At 43.6% G+C, this 15,436-nt stretch overlaps 2 protein-coding genes across 8 annotated transcripts in view; one reads left to right on the top strand and one right to left on the bottom strand.

Moving 5' to 3' along the window:
- Positions 1-6,641, bottom strand: part of GPS1 (G protein pathway suppressor 1) — a 19,796-nt gene extending 13,155 nt beyond the window's left edge. For 2 of the 5 annotated variants that reach the window (XM_053375686.1, XM_053375688.1), the window contains exons 1-3: positions 6,499-6,641; positions 3,664-3,867; positions 730-822 (exon numbers count right to left, since the gene is read on the bottom strand). In XM_053375686.1, coding sequence (XP_053231661.1) covers positions 730-822; positions 3,664-3,867; positions 6,499-6,531 — 330 coding nt within the window. In that variant the 5' untranslated portion in view covers positions 6,532-6,641. Of the gene's footprint in view, positions 1-729; positions 823-3,663; positions 3,868-6,498 lie in introns of those variants that run through there. The other 3 variants (XM_053375687.1, XM_053375689.1, XM_053375690.1) reach the window with 3 other exon arrangements.
- Positions 6,640-15,436, top strand: RFNG (RFNG O-fucosylpeptide 3-beta-N-acetylglucosaminyltransferase). Of its 3 annotated transcripts, none has more exons than XM_053375717.1 (9): positions 6,640-6,745; positions 8,507-9,650; positions 10,392-10,440; positions 10,835-10,937; positions 11,511-11,664; positions 12,563-12,648; positions 12,739-12,904; positions 13,791-13,876; positions 14,072-15,436. In XM_053375717.1, the coding sequence occupies exons 2-9, from the start codon at positions 9,150-9,152 to the stop codon at positions 14,136-14,138; spliced, it is 1,212 nt and encodes a 403-aa protein (XP_053231692.1). In that variant the 5' UTR covers positions 6,640-6,745; positions 8,507-9,149; the 3' UTR covers positions 14,139-15,436. The 3 variants fall into 3 exon arrangements, with proteins under 3 accessions (XP_053231692.1, XP_053231694.1, XP_053231693.1); XM_053375718.1 differs by having other exon boundaries at positions 6,709-6,808; XM_053375719.1 differs by lacking the exon at positions 13,791-13,876.

Here is a 15,436-nt window from a genome sequence, read left to right as displayed (position 1 = left end):
GGCAGAACAGAAATAAATATAATAATAATGAATAATCAAACATTATGGGAGGTATCCAAGCAACACGTCCAATCAGCACAAGGATTTTCAGTTGTGCAATGAGACATTCTCCCACTCTCTTTCCCCTGAGCAAACCCGTGCCCTCCTCAAACTTGCTCCGGAAGATTGGAGGACCCCCTGGAAAAGATTTAGGGGGGTGTGGGAGGTGGCGAGGGAGGATGGTCCCACTGTGCAAGTGGAAATCCTTGTGCTGACAGTACGCATTCCTCTGTGCTACTTTGGATAGAACTAACTATCTACCTACCTACCTACCTATCTATCTATCTATCTATCTATCAAAAGCATGTCCTTTGATCACTGGTTATCTAACTTTTTCCTCTGGGCTACACTTTCAGAACAAAAATTTGCTGGCGCCACACCATTTCTTTTATTGATAAGAAATACATTGGAGGGGGAAATGAAAAACAACTCCTAGCAGTGCTTGATTTATAAAAACAGAATACAACTGCTTTGTGATATGATCATAGGACATTCAGAAAGTATAACGCAATGCAGCCACATAACGTGAATCATTCCCAAAAATGTAATATTGATTATCCTCGAATCTTCCCGCTTTACTTGCCATCCTCTCCTGCCACACCCTTCGAGAACCACTGGCTTAGATGGATAAAATCTAAGTTTTTAGCAGACCTAAGAACTCCTTTTTCATTGTCACCCTCCAACACATACCAGAGTCGGGTTCTCCACCACATAGTTGATATCAGGTGCATTTTGCTGATCTTCTTGTGGGTCTACATCAATCTGCATGGGCTCCACCGCACCCTGTAACAGCAATGTGTACATGTTAAGCAGAAGCTAGGAAGCTCCTTCCCAGCCCATGGGAAAGAGGTCCTCATACACCAGCAGATATAGCATGGCTAGAAACCCAAACATTGCTCTTTCACGTCTTTTGCTTGGAGTTCCATTCCCTTGAACTCTAGGCTTGATCTCTAGACTTGCCAGGAATACTGCTCCCACTCTGCATGACTCATCAGATTTCTCTGATCTCAATGTTTTTTTCAAAAAGGAAAGTGCAAGGGGTCTGATGATTTTCTGAACAGCAGCCATCACAGAAACAAAAAAACCCCCGGAAGATAAGCTCAGTGGCACCTTCCCAGTAAGAGCCAGGTATTTATAATTTCCACAAAGACATTATGGATGTGTGTTCTGAAGAATCAAGGGTAGCTGAAATAGTTTTATGCTTGGGGTAGGAGTAAACAATTTGAGGAAACCAAAAAGGAGCATCCTCTTGCTTCACAGTTCATTCACTCAACCCTTTTCATTGATTTATATGGCCCACTCCACTGTCAAAGCTCAGAACAAGCATCAATACACACACATATAATTCCACTAAATTCAAATATGCAGCTGAAAACAATATTAAAATCTCTAACCACTACCTGCATCTTGGGCATAATGCTGCCTCTCAAAAATAAGCCAAAGAAAAAAAAAGGGTCCTTTGGTTTGTGGAGTGGGGTTACTGTATTTCATAATTCTGCAGAACCACCAATCGTGGCTCATAGGTTATCTATTGAACTCATCACTCAGCAGCTGAAACAAAGAATCCAATAAATATAGATTTACAGATCCTAGCAAGCTAATTTATTATCTGGTATGATAGTGCTAAAGCAAAACATGTATTTCAAAGTCATGGTGTGGGCTACAAATGCAATAAGAAATAAGGAATTTGAAAGTTGATCAAGTGACTTGATCCTAATTAGAACAGGTCACATCTCTGTGAACCTTCTAAAACAGCGGTGCTCAAGATATTTTCCCCACAGATCACTTGAAAATTGCTGAGGGTCTTGAGTTGTCTGCCTGTTGGAGTAACTGTAATGTGCTGTGCTAGATGCCGTAGGCTTTTAAACTAAATTTTAACAGGCACACTGTGAACCACCTGAATGAAGATTGTGGACCACAGTTTGAGAACCCCCTCCTCTACAACATACCTAGGCCTTACGAATACAAGTCTATCTAAATCAGGCAAAAGGTCCACCTGTCTCAGCTCGCAGTTTCCTACTGTGGCCTCCTCACCTGTCCCCTCAAGCCTCCTGCCCCCATGCTCTCAAAACCAGCTGCAGAGGGTTGGGTGACCCTCCAGAGCAGATTGTGGGTGGGTGGGTGGAGATGGAACTGAGGTCCCACTGCACCAGGAGAACCACGCATGCAGAGCATTGGATGCAACCCCTACATATGCATGTGAATGAAATAAAGCTGCTAGATTTTCAGTTTCAACCTCAGTTTTAAGCTTAGAGTTTCAGAGGAAACTAAAAATGCAAGAAGCTGCCGGCTGACGTTTTCAGGTACTAGATGTCATCAGGTTGGGGCTTTCAGATTTTGAGTAACATGCCTGACCCTTCCTTCAGTTGACAGGCCCAGAGGAGGTAGGGACAAGCTCAGTTCTCCGCCTGAGTTAAAAGATGTCAGACAACCTAATCGGCTCATTCGCCTGACACCTCAACAATGTCAGCTCACCTGTTTTCCCCTGTGCATTTTCAAATCAAATTGCGTGGACACAGGCACAGCAAAGTGCAAGTCCCAACAACTGTTTAATCCTCAGGGCTTGCAAAACCCTGTGTACAGCACTCTGGAAGCCCCGATGCAGTGCTTATGAAGTGCTATGCACAGGACTCTGTAGGTGTCACCAATCCTGAAAACTCCCTTCTGGCTCAACTGCAGCTTTACCTGCCACACACCTGACATCGTATACTATGGCAGATGGGTGTGACTTAGCCAAAACTGCCTCATGGACCAAATGGAAAGGCTTGATGGGCCTAACTAAACATGCAGGCCAGAGGTTCCTCACTGCTGCTTTAACTGAAGATGCCAGGGAATTACCTCTGGACTTTCTGCAAAGAAAACATTTGCCCTATTAAGTGATGAGCTTTCCAGATGCAGAGGTTAGGGAGATGGAGATGTTAACATGAAATTTTAGATCCTGTAGCAATAGTGCACAGGACTGACACTGGAACCCATACTCATACGAACAACCACCTGGTCCATGCTTTGTTATTATTTAGGTCTTCGTTAGAGACCAGGTCCTAGGTGACCCCACCTTCTGAGGCGAGTTGGGTGGCTTCTGTAACAGTAACAGGGTTTTCTCAGTGGTTGCATCTCATCTACGCCATCTCTCTCCTATAATCTACTCCAACACCTACTTTGCTGGCCTTTAAATGCCAAATGAAAGCTCTTGGTTTCTTGTGATGGACAACATCGCCATCACATTCAATTTATTAATTGCCTTCTAAACAACCATCTCAAGGTAATTTGCATATAATACATGTTGCTGTTTTTTACTTTGGGTGGTTTTGATGCATTACATTTTTATTGTTTTAAATATGTTGCAAGCTGTCTTGTGACTTACAACAGATATTATTTATTTAGGATACATTAACTTCTGTGACAGATTATAGCCTGTCCCCATCATCCCTCTTCTAGATACACCATACTTCTAGCTGTTATAAGTTTGTGCTCAACCACACAATGCAAAGTCACTTGTCATTTGAAAAAGATGTACCCACTTCAGGAAAAAAAAGAACCGTTTTAAACAAGTATGGCTTAGTGCTGGCAAAAGTCAAGTCATTCTCACTCAGTCATCCTTGAGTGCTTTCTCCTTTGAGATACCTCATAGAGCAGGGTGCAGGCTGATAAGCAGGCACTTAGGCTGAAGTCTCCAGATGTACCTGGGAGGAAGAGTTCTGACCTACTGCTGCGGGGGGTGTTGTATAGATCTGTCACTGACGAGGAAGCTGAGCTCGGAACTGAACTATCCCTCATCCTGTCCTGACTCTCTGTACCCCCTCGCCCTGACACAGAGCTCGCCGGCTGCTAAAGGAAAGAAAGGTAATTAATGCCTCTGCAGTCATAGACATTACGCCTTTTGCTCATGTTAGGCTACAATAATATGCTCCAGTTTTCATTGCAGGCGTTTGTTAATTTCACTGTTGTATTACTGTGCTGCATGCACCTTGGTCCAGCCTACCATACACAGCAAGGAGTAGGGAACCTTTTTAAGTCTGACGGCTGTATTTCCTTCTGTGCAACCTTCTCAGGGCCATGTGGCAGTGCTGGGTGGGGCCAGAGACAAAAGCAAGCAGAGCAATGAACGTTAATTTTATATTTGTGTCTACACACACACCCAATTCTATCCTCCATGTGGGCAAGCAAGAGGCATTATCAGATTCCAAGGACACTTTCTAGACAGGCAAAATTTGGGGTGTGAAGCAGCGCCAGTGAGGGTTGTGGCTTGGGAAGAGTTCCAAGGGTCAAATGAAAAGGCTGGAGGGCTGCATCTGGCCCCCAGGCCTGAAGTTCCCCACTCCTGCTACTGTACGTAGTTAGCATTCCACAGCCACAGTGAGTGCTAGAAAGACAGGATTGGATATAAAAACTCTGTATTTTGTTGTCAACTAAAGAGCAGCAAATTGCATGACATCATTGGCTTGCATTCAATGCCTTCATAAAATGACACATTATGTGAAGCAGATTAATTCCTGTAATTTGTCTTCTAGGCAGCATCCACAGTTAGTATCTCCTAATCCTCTATCATCTCACAAAACATAAAGTATGGGAAACAGAACTTGTTGAGCAGATAAGAGTGCTGTTTTGAACCCATTTCCACTGCAAGAAAATTCTCATGACTATCTAAAGGTGCTGAAGAGAAAAATGGGGAATATGTCTGAGAAAGGGTGTAGAATATAGCAAAGAATATGTTTATGGACTATTACAAACTTGAAAGACAGGAACTAAAATATTTTAAGATGAACGTGCACTGTGATCTAGCTTAGATCTTCACATGCAGCAAGATTTAAGTCACAATCTGCAAAATTCAACCTGAAAATGCCAGCATCAGGTGAGGGGGGAGAGCACAAAAATGTATGCTAGAGGAGAGACACAAATATTTCTTTTATAAAGTTATAATAAAATATGTTGTCAAAACACCTGAAGGGATCAGGTATGCTGTGTAGAGTCGCAACACTGTTCTTTAGTTAGACCATAGCTGAAGAGAGAAATATTGCTGAAACAGCAGAGGCAAGTTGTGACGCGAGTTGCTGCTAGGAGACAAGTCCTTGAGAGTTATTTATTTATTTATCCACTGTGTTACAGCTGCTGCAGCTAGATCTCTCAGTATGAAAGACTCTACTGTATTTCAAGCATCATGTTTTTTGTTGTTTTTGATCCTACCACTTTTTGGAAGCAGATAAACAATTAGGAGAATCAACCATAAAATAGGCAATTTACTAAAATGCACCACACATAAAAGCCAAATCCTCTTGACCTTTGGTGCTGACCTTTAAAGATGTAAACTGCCTCAGCCCAGTATGCCTGGAGGAGCGTCTCCACCCCCATTGTTCAGCTTGAACACTGAGGTCCTCCTCTGAGAGTCTTCTGCTGGTTCCCTCACTGCAAAAAGGAAGTTACAGGGAACCAGATGCCCTCCTTGTGGAACGTTCTCCAGATGTCAAGGAGATAAAGAACTATATAACTGAGGGCAGCCCTGTACCAGGAAGTTTTAAATGTTTGATTTTTATATATATGATGTAAGCCACCTAGAGTGGCTGGGGAAACCAGCCAAATGGGCACGGTATAAATAATAACAACAATTATTATTATTATCATTCCACATTTCCATTGGTAGAACTAATTTTCTCATAATATGAGGAGTGCAGGATCTGTAACATCCCTGGAGCTGCATTTTGCAATGCGGAGATTAAACAGGTCTCTACTATTCAAGTAATTACATTACAACCGCATTGAGCCATTGCTATCGTAGATCAGGATGTGGGCCTGCACATGGGATAAGAACATTCAATCCCATCCATTTCCTCTGCAGCACACGATTTCGGGGGTGGGTGGGGGTCTTAAACTTAAGGGTCTACACTTAAAGATATTCAGAAGCATAAGAACTATGTCCACCCACGCCTTTCCAACAAGCTGCAAATTTCATGACACCGTGTGGTTTCCACAGTGCACACTGATATGCATTAAAACAGAAACAATCTGCCTTCACTTGTCAGGTGTTAAACGGCATGTTGCAGCACAGGCCCTCGGAGTTCCCTGACGCGGTTTCTCCAAAACCAGAACCGGGTTCCGTGCAAGGGCGGCGGCAGAACCAAAGGCGTGAGACGGCAGGGCAGGCCGTAACCGCGGCCAACGGCCTTTCCCCTCGCCCGGGTCAGGGGCCCTGAGCCCACATTCAGAGCCCTCCGACCCTCTTGCGTATCCCGCCCCCCCCCCCTTGGCCCGCTTCCTCAAGGGCTCCGCCTGGGGCGGCAACCCAGAATGACACACGCGCTGCTGATCCCCCGCAGGGGCGCGATCCTCCTCGGCTACCCAGCGGGATCCTGCCCGCCCGCAACCACAGCCCTGCTGGCTGGACGGAAGGACAACAGCAGCGCCCTTGTATGGGGGGAACCCGAGCCCGCCGCCGCCGCCGCCCCCCCGAAACTTCATCGGTACCTGCAAATTGAAGACTTGGACGGGTAGCGGCATATTGACCCTCGCACCATGGACTTCCGGGTCGCGCCCCCTTCTTCTTCCACTTCCGGGTCGCACTCCACTTCCGGGTCGCGTCCGTTCCACAGGTGGAGCCCTTAAAGGGGCCGCGGAGCCTTCGCTGCCCGCTGCCAACGCGCAACCCCCCGCCCCCGCCGCGCCCCTCCCGATCTGCTCGGCGGATGGCGCCGGATCCTGAGCTGAGCGACAGGTGAGTTAAGACGCGCAGCGAGGCGGCGCCCGCGTCCCTCCGCCTTCGAGACGCTGCGCGTAGGTAGGAGGCGAGAGGAGGAGAAGGGTCAGGATGGCCGCGGCGGCGGGAGAAGGGTGGGGGGGATGTCAAGGTGTGTGTGTCCTTGTTGCCATGGTGACCAACCGGGGTGCGGAAGAGCAGTTGTTTCTATGGCAACCGGCTTGAGAGGCCTAAAGTGCTGCGAAGGGCACTTATGGGGCCTCTGGGACATTATCCCTCTAAAAGTCCCGTCTTCCCCGGGCGCAGTCAGCTCTTTTTGCTGAAAAGCTATCCCAGTTAAAGAAGCGAGGCCTGTACTAATCCTTTGGGAATGGCTAGTTCATGCCTGTTTTAAGTGTGCCCGTCGCCAGGCAGAGCCTTTAAACCAGAGGCTTCAACCCTAAAACTCAGTGGATCCCAAACTCTGTCCCACTTCAAAAACTGCTGATGTTCTTGGTTGGCCACTCAGTGATTCGCCCCCCCCCCGGCCTGTAGCAGAAATTATAATGCACGGTGGTCCATGGTGTATGATTTTTAATTGTATTTCATTTCTTCTTTTTATTTCTTACGTTGCATGCATTTTTTTTACCACTTGAATTCTAAACATTCTGCAAATCAATGTGAATATTTAATGCAGGCATGCTGTGGGCCAAGTGAATGAAGCTCATGGAGCACTAGTCCCTTGTTTGGGAACCCCTGCTATAGATGCTTACTTGGGAGAAAATATTGTAAGATCCCAGTGAGGAGAACCTCCTGAGGAAACATGCATAGGGTTGTACTGTGAACCAGCCTAAGATGTTTTTCTGCTTGTCAGGAGAAAACTTCAATACCGCTCAGGAGCACTTTGTCAGGCTTAGCATTTCATTCTTTGGAACTGCAGTATATTAACTGACTACACATACGCCCCTCTTTGTGGAAGCTCAGAACAACTTATTTCAGGCAGGTTTCCACCAGGCATCCACACAGGACTGGTCTTTGAAACAGATATGTCTGATTCTTTTCAATGTTAGGTTTGTTCAAGCTCACAGAAATCAATGAGTTTAGGATGGTGCACCTAATAGGTTTGGGCTATAACCTTGTTTCAAAGACATGTGATGTTTGGGAATGAGACCGTTTGTGTGTGTGTGTTTCCTTCCAAATCTTTTCCTGAAAGAATACACCATCTGGCTCAGTTTGATTCATACTTACAGTGCAATATGAACCCATGTCTGCTCAGAAGTAAATGGGGCTTACTCCCAGGTAAATGGGATTAGGATTGTAGCTTTAGGCATATTTAGAGCTGTACCGCTGAAATCAAGTCCTATTGATTTCAGTGCATCTATTCCAAAAGTACTAAATCTGTATCCAACCCTATGTTTTTTCATCTCATTTCCCCAGTAAGGGAGGTGATAATTATATGAAAAAATAAATTAAGAAGCTTTTATTCACGACCATTTCCCTTCTGTCAGTGTATTAAATACACTACAGATTATACTGAATAATTGGTTTCTGGAACATGCACAGCTGCAATATTTAAATAGATTTAAATTGACAGGCCATGTGGCAGATACTTGCAGTGCAATAGCAAGTTTAAATAACCGTGCTTTAGTTGCACTTCTGTCTCTTGCAACTTGGTTCACAGAGGTTGTTAAGAATGTATGTGTAGTTTTTTAAAGAATTCCTGGTTCTCATGTTCACGTACAGAAAACTCTAAAATGTGTTTGTTTTTACGATATTATAACAATGTCCTTTTTTTAACAGAAAAACTTCATCTTATTGAAAGTGTGCCTATCACCTGAAGAAAGGTGCAGATGGGACACTGATAATGCACGTTAATAAGAAGTGGCTGTACCTTAGTGATAGAGCACAGGCCTGGCATGAAGAAACTCTGAGATTCCGTCTCCAACCAAAGGACCAGATAGCAAGTGACAGGAAAGACCCCTACCTAAGACTCTGGAGAGCTGCTGCCATTAAAAATAATACTGTATCAGATAGGCCATCTGACTTTAAAGCAACTCCATGTGTTCATAAAGAGTAAAGCTGTGTGTGCACAGACCTGTCTTGATTTTTGCTTCATGGTGTCTTTAAACATTCAGCCTCAATACTTGTCAATATACAATTTTAAAGTTGATTAAATGAACTTACATATACAAATAATACAGTGGCTTAGAGGCTTCCTCTCCCTGCGGAACAGGTGCCAACTCTGTGTTTTACTGTTAGGATGACAAGTCCAGAGGTTAGAAACTGAAATATAAGTAGGTGTCTATGGTATTTGAGTGCCATAAAAATTATACTCTGTTGCTGGGAAATTCCTAGGCCTTGACAAATGTATCAGTTTCTGTTTTTCTCACCTTAAAATAATGTCACAAGTTTACAATATGACAAAGGCCCTTGGGGCTGAAGAATGAGCTTTTCCTGCATTAAGCTCAGTAAGATCTGCTTCCTGCTCTCAGTTATCTTTTGTGCAGTTCTCCTCTTGCTAATCCCCAAATTCCAGGCCATTTGGAAACCTAGAAGTTATCCACAGCCACAGCCACCACTTCCTTTTAATGGTTCCAGCAACAGTGACATCACTTTGCAGCTGGTGGAGTCCAGTTCAATTGATCATTTGGATGATGAGGCGAACAATATAGTGTCCTTGGTGAAAGAAGAACTGTTAGAAGAATGGAGTCACTATATCATAACCACTGGGAGATCTGGTCTGAAGGCTAACAGAAAGATGAATGAGAGCCCAATTAATCAATTGGACAATTTGATGAAAGACCATGAGGAACCTGCTTTAGCCTCTGCTAAGGAAAAGCTGGAGTTGAAGGATATCTTTATTGCTGTGAAAACAACAAGGAAATACCATAGAACAAGGCTGAACTTGCTGTTCCAAACATGGATTTCTCAGGCTAAGGGGCAGGTAAGAACACTTTCCTCACCAAGCTAAAATACTAACTTGTTTAACACTGAAATCTCATACTCTCTCATCAGGTATAATTCATAGAACTTATTCAGAGACAGCATGAGGAGGGTCATGGGGCCATGCAACCTAATCTTACCCACATCAGTAACATATCAGGCTACCATGCCATCCGGATATTCAGCATGCATGAGAAGGGACTGTGTGGGTAAACTGACAGAAATGTGTGTAGAGATCTTCTATGTGAGGTGGGTGATCTGAATGGAACAGAGCCTTCCTTGCATGGAGGATCTCTTATGTTCACATATAGGTTAAAGGTAAAGGGACCCCTGACCATTAGGTCCAGTCATGGCCAACTCTGGGGTTGCGGTGCTCATCTCGCTTTATTGGCTGAGGGAGCCACCCACGTCCCACCCTCACATATAGGTTATATGCAAGATATTCATGGGGAATGTGAAATCCTTGATCCTTGTTTTGGTGGAATTTTTCCTGGGTTGAGCAAAAATCTGCTTGTACAATGTTAGATGACATATTTGGTTCTCTCTCCACCAAATTAGGTAGCCAAATGCTGATTAAACTTCCACATAGGAAAGAGACACTGATCCTTTCCTGATTTTTAGCTTGCTGGAAACCAGTAGAATGTCTTTTTGCTCAATGTTCAGACTAAAACTTAACATTAGTGTTACTTCAAAATCTTCAGGATATAAAGTCTTTCTTTGTTGTTTTCCATGTTTCCCACAGACATTTATATTCACAGACTGGGATGATCAGGAGCTACGTCTCAGGGCAGGTAAGCTGCTTCCCAAATTACTGAAAGTTGTAACAGGTTTATATTTATAGGTGACACATGTTAAATAAATTTGCTATCTTCCTAGGAGAGGGACAGTAGCTCAGTGATAGAGCATGTTTTGTGTGCAGTACACCCCAGGTTCCATCCTTTGCATCTCCAGTTTTAAAAAAGGGGATATAAAGTAGCAGGAAATATAAAAGACCCCTACCTGAGTAAACAATATTTGCTTCCGCACTGCTGCAAGGTCTGAATTCTGCTTTGCTTGTATCAGATGTCTATGTAATCCACACTGAATATTACCCAGAGCATTTCTTCATATGCAAGCCCTACTGTATTTGTTATCTCTCTTACAAATCATGCATCTTCCCCTGTTTTAATCATTTTTCTTTTATAGGGGACCATGCAATCAATACCAACTGCTCAGCTGTTCACACTCGCCAAGCTCTCTGCTGCAAGATGTCCGTGGAATATGATAAATTCCTAGAGTCTGGGCGAAAGTAAGTGAGAGTCACTATTTCCATTAGTGCCTATTTTTTAATTCTCCTTTCTGGCATCAGTGAGTTAGCATGAGCTACCTCCAGCACAACTGATGAGCATAAAAGAAACAAAATTTGTCTGAAAGGATGAGTAGCAAATCAAGATACAGTGGTACCTCGGGTTAAGAACTTAATTCGTTCTGGTGGTCCGTTCTTAACCTGAAACTGTTCTTAACCTGAAGCACCACTTTAGCTAATGGGGCCTCCCAGTGCCGCCGCGCCGCTGGAGCACAATTTCTGTTCTCATCCTGAAGCAAAGTTCTTAACCCGAGGTACTATTTCTGGGTTAGCGGAGTCTGTAACCTGAAGTGTCTGTAACCCGAGGTACCACTGTACTGACTTCTGATCTAACTTTCTTCAGTTGAGAAGAGCTTCTCTACTTTTGCCTTCTCAGATTGTGGCCTCATTTGCCTTTTCATGGTTGTGATTCTGTGAGGTAGACACTTTCACCAAAGAAATCCTGGTAGAAAGAGCCATCTTGTAATGCCTTGTGAGCTCCTCTGTGTATCTCCATGTCTTGTTTTTTTCCTGCAGGTGGTTTTGTCATGTGGATGATGATAACTATGTGAACCTGCACAATCTCCTGCATCTCCTGTCTGCTTTTTCACACAGCCAAGATATATATGTGGGGAGACCAAGTCTAGACCATCCAATTGAAGCAGCAGACCATGTTCGGAATGATGGATCAGTGAGCATGTTCTATAATTGAGTCTCTGTTATCTCAAACTGAACAAATCAGATTCTTGCACTCGCTATGTATTCCTCACTTAAAGATCCTGGAAGCCCTCCCCCTTCTTTGCTATTTACAGCCAGGTTTCCCCATCCCATTGCAGAATGCAACTTGGGAACGCTTTCCCAACACATATGGTGCTCAGGAGGTTTTCTGCAGCTGCTTGCACTCAGAGTTAGACCCTTTCTTAGGTCTCATTATCTTATCCTATACTAAACTGAGATGGCAGTAGAGGGACGTGGTGTGTCATTCAGCTGATACTCTCTCGATTTGCTCACATCCCCCTGTAGTCTAAATATGATATCTTTATAAATTACACTTGGAGGGTTGCCAGCTTCAGATGCAAGCGACATAATTTCCACCCCTCTCTTCATATACTTCTCAGTGGCCAGCACAGCTACCTAAGGAAGTATTTGTGAAGTAATAATTATATGGCTTCTGCTGTTTCCTAAGTCATCGCTACTCTGGGATGGAAAATCATCTTACAGAGGTGCCTTAGGAAAGTAGGCACCTTCCTCTGCTTGCAGATTCTGTCCTTCAGATCCATGCTTCATCCTTGTTGTGCTGTCGTATTGTGCCGCTCTTCAGGATAGCTCAGTTGGTAAAGCAAGAGACCTTTAATCTCAGAGTTGTGGGTTCAAGCGCCAAACTGGGTAAAATATTCCTGCCTTGCAGCTGGTTGGACTAGATGACCCTTGTGATCCCTTCCAGCTGTACAATTCTACGATTCTATGATCTGTTGAGAGTCTTTGGATATGGAGATCAAACAACGTAAACATTCCTGATGCATGGATAGGATCTGACTTACCCAGGTGACCATAAAGCTGACAGAAATATTATTTGTTTATCTTGGTAGACCACTGCAAAGTTCTGGTTTGCCACAGGTGGTGCAGGGTTCTGCATCAGCAGAGGTCTTGCCCTCAAGATGAGCCCCTGGGCTAGGTATGTGCTACTTGGACAATTCTCTCTTTTTTTCTGCTGCCGTACTAGAATCTAGAAGATTTCATTCTCTGATTTATTGTCTTTTGACAGCCTAGGAAGCTTCATCAGCACTGCAGAGAGAATTCGACTCCCCGATGACTGCACCATTGGTTACATTATTGAGGGGCTGTTGGAGGTGAAACTCTTGCGCAGCCCCTTGTTCCACTCTCATCTGGAAAACTTGCAGCAGCTGCGTGGCGAAGCTGTGCTGAAGCAGGTCTGGACAAATCTTCCTTAATGCATGCAGATATCTCTTCCGCTTGCCTGTCCATCAAAATAGATACATGTATGTGGATTTGTGGCTGAAGCTATTCTAAGAGTTTGGTGTGTGTAACAATTTATAAAAGTACTGTAATACATATGCCTTTTCCAAAGGCTTGCCACAACCATGGAAATACCAAGAAGGGGGAAATTATGGAAAACAAATATATCTCTACACATATTTAAACAACATACACTAATATGGCTATTATTATTATTATTATTATTATTATTATTAGTGAGGAAAGCCTTGAGGGCCTGAAAGTGGTGCAATGAATAAAAGCAGGGAACGCCACTGAACTTCAGAGCAGGCTTCGAAGAGGCATTTAAAAGTGGTAGCTACACCGCTGCTAACAGAATGGAGAAATGGAATGAATGAACAAGCAGGATGTAAAGATATCTAGTGCCAGGAGAGGGGTTGTGAAAGTATAATAGAATTGGTGGCTTGAGAAGCCCTAAATTCAGGTCTTGGGTGGTTTGATGGTTTTGCTACATAATCTTTCTGAACTGTGACAAGTCCTAGCAGGTGAAAGTAACAGGCAGAAACACTAATGACCTGCTTCATCCTGGTCTTCTTCATTCTGGGGGAATGTCCTTTTGACACATCTAGTCTGGGCCTCAGCTATGTTTGCATCATCCTGAGTGGCAGATAGGGATCACTCACCAGCAACTTATTTGTTCACCATTTATTTTTACATGATTTCTGCTATTTGTCTTGGAAATATCACAATGCCACTATCCCTCCCCTGCCACTTCTGCATTTGCCACCTCTTTATTCTTGTATTGTTTGCCATGCTCTGGCAAGTGCCGTTTCTAAGCACGTGTTTTTCCCCCACTGTCAGGTTACCTTGAGTTATGGTGGTCCTGAAAACAGGCGCAATGTTGTAAGCGTGGGTGAAGTGTTCAACATACAGCAAGATCCAACTCGGTGCGTATGTAACCATTTTTCAAATGAAATCAATTTGACTAACAAATCCAAGCACAAGAATAAGAAATGGCATTTCTTTGACAGCAAAATATACTGTCAAGTTATGGCCAATGTCCCTGCACTGGTGGCTTTGTATATTTCAGGCCAGATTGTGTTAACTCCTCTGACAGTTTCTAATTTTCTTTCTATTTGCAGATTCAAATCTGTCCACTGTCTCCTCTACCCTGACACTGGATGGTGCCCCAGTCTAACAGTGAACTGATATCTGCCCTAACATTCAGCAAGGACTCTTGCTGGTCCTTTTTTTTAATGTGCAGCCAAAGCTGTCTTTGGGGAGAAAACGGAACACAAGGTCAAAGCAAGTGTCGAGGTGCCCTGGCCACTATTGTAAATGGTCTTTGGACATATCTTTAGTCTTGAAGCACATCATAAGCTATATCTGCAATGCTCTTCTCACTCCTTTTCTGATCACATATATGTCATGTTAGCCAAAACTGTTTCCTATTGCATTGCATTTGTACAACCTCAGGAATGTTACAGTCTGGCACTGTAGCAATATAGTTGAGGGCTAATCTTCTTTCTACTAGAATGCTTGGAGTAAAGCACAAAGCTTTGTTTTAAGACTTCACATAGGAAAACAAGAGGGTTTTTTAAATGGAAAAATAGTGTAATCAAGAAGTTGTAGCCTGTTGTTTATTCTGCCTCAGTATCTGTATCCTTGTGGAACCACACTAGAAATGCAAGTGACTGCTTGCCTACTAATGATTATAAAGTAGACCAGTATTTACAGAGTGCGTATTCTCAGAAATACCCTGGGAGGTGATACAATAGCCATTTTCAAATATCTGAAGGGCTGTCACATGGAATAAGCTTTCCCTCCCTTTTTTTCTACTCCAGAGTGTAGTACCTGAACCAATGGATTCAAATTCCAGAAAGGAGATTCCAGTTAAACATTGGGAAGAACTTTTCTGATAGGGAGAACTGTTATGACAGTGCAACAGACAACCTCAGAAAGTGGTGGACTATCCTTAATTGGAGGTTTTAAAGAGGTTGGGTGGCCTTTGTCAGGGATTTTTTTAGTTGTGATTCCTGCATTGTAGGGGGTTGAATTAGATGCCCATCGGGTCCCCTCCAACACTATAATTCTTTGATTCTATCCTGCTCCTGTGTTCCATGCTATAGCAGAGCCACTTGCCTTTATGGCCATTTGAAAGCTATCTTATACATGTACTGTATTTCACGTTTGCCTGGCTGAAAAACATATACATACACAAGTCCCCCACTGTTACCTCCAAGTCCCACACCTATTTGTCTTGAGCATTCTGTGCCCTCACCACTAACTAATATAATTGAAACCCCCATTTATCTTGGCTGGACCACTATACGTTTATTGCTTTTTGTATTGTAGCTTGTCTCCTCTTCTTGATGCATTCCACAATCAATATGCTGGATATATGAGGAAAGAACATTTGTTAACTCATGATGTATGTGATACTATTTAAGGACTTTTTCGATGATGGACTGGATTAGCTCTATAAAGGACGTTTTATAATCCTGGAA

This window comes from Podarcis raffonei, chromosome 2 (genome assembly GCF_027172205.1).
Source record: "Podarcis raffonei isolate rPodRaf1 chromosome 2, rPodRaf1.pri, whole genome shotgun sequence".
NCBI classification, from domain to species: domain Eukaryota; kingdom Metazoa; phylum Chordata; class Lepidosauria; order Squamata; family Lacertidae; genus Podarcis; species Podarcis raffonei.
This window is presented reverse-complemented; position numbering and strand designations above follow the sequence as displayed.

Coding starts and splice junctions, on each gene's coding strand:
- RFNG (XM_053375717.1), top strand. CDS start 9,150: ATGAGCTTTTCCTGCATTAAGCTCAGTAAGATCTGCTTCCTGCTCTCA. Junction 12,649..12,738: donor AAGATGAGCCCCTGGGCTAG/GTATGTGCTACT, acceptor GTCTTTTGACAG/CCTAGGAAGCTTCATCAGCA. Junction 13,877..14,071: donor ATACAGCAAGATCCAACTCG/GTGCGTATGTAA, acceptor TTCTATTTGCAG/ATTCAAATCTGTCCACTGTC.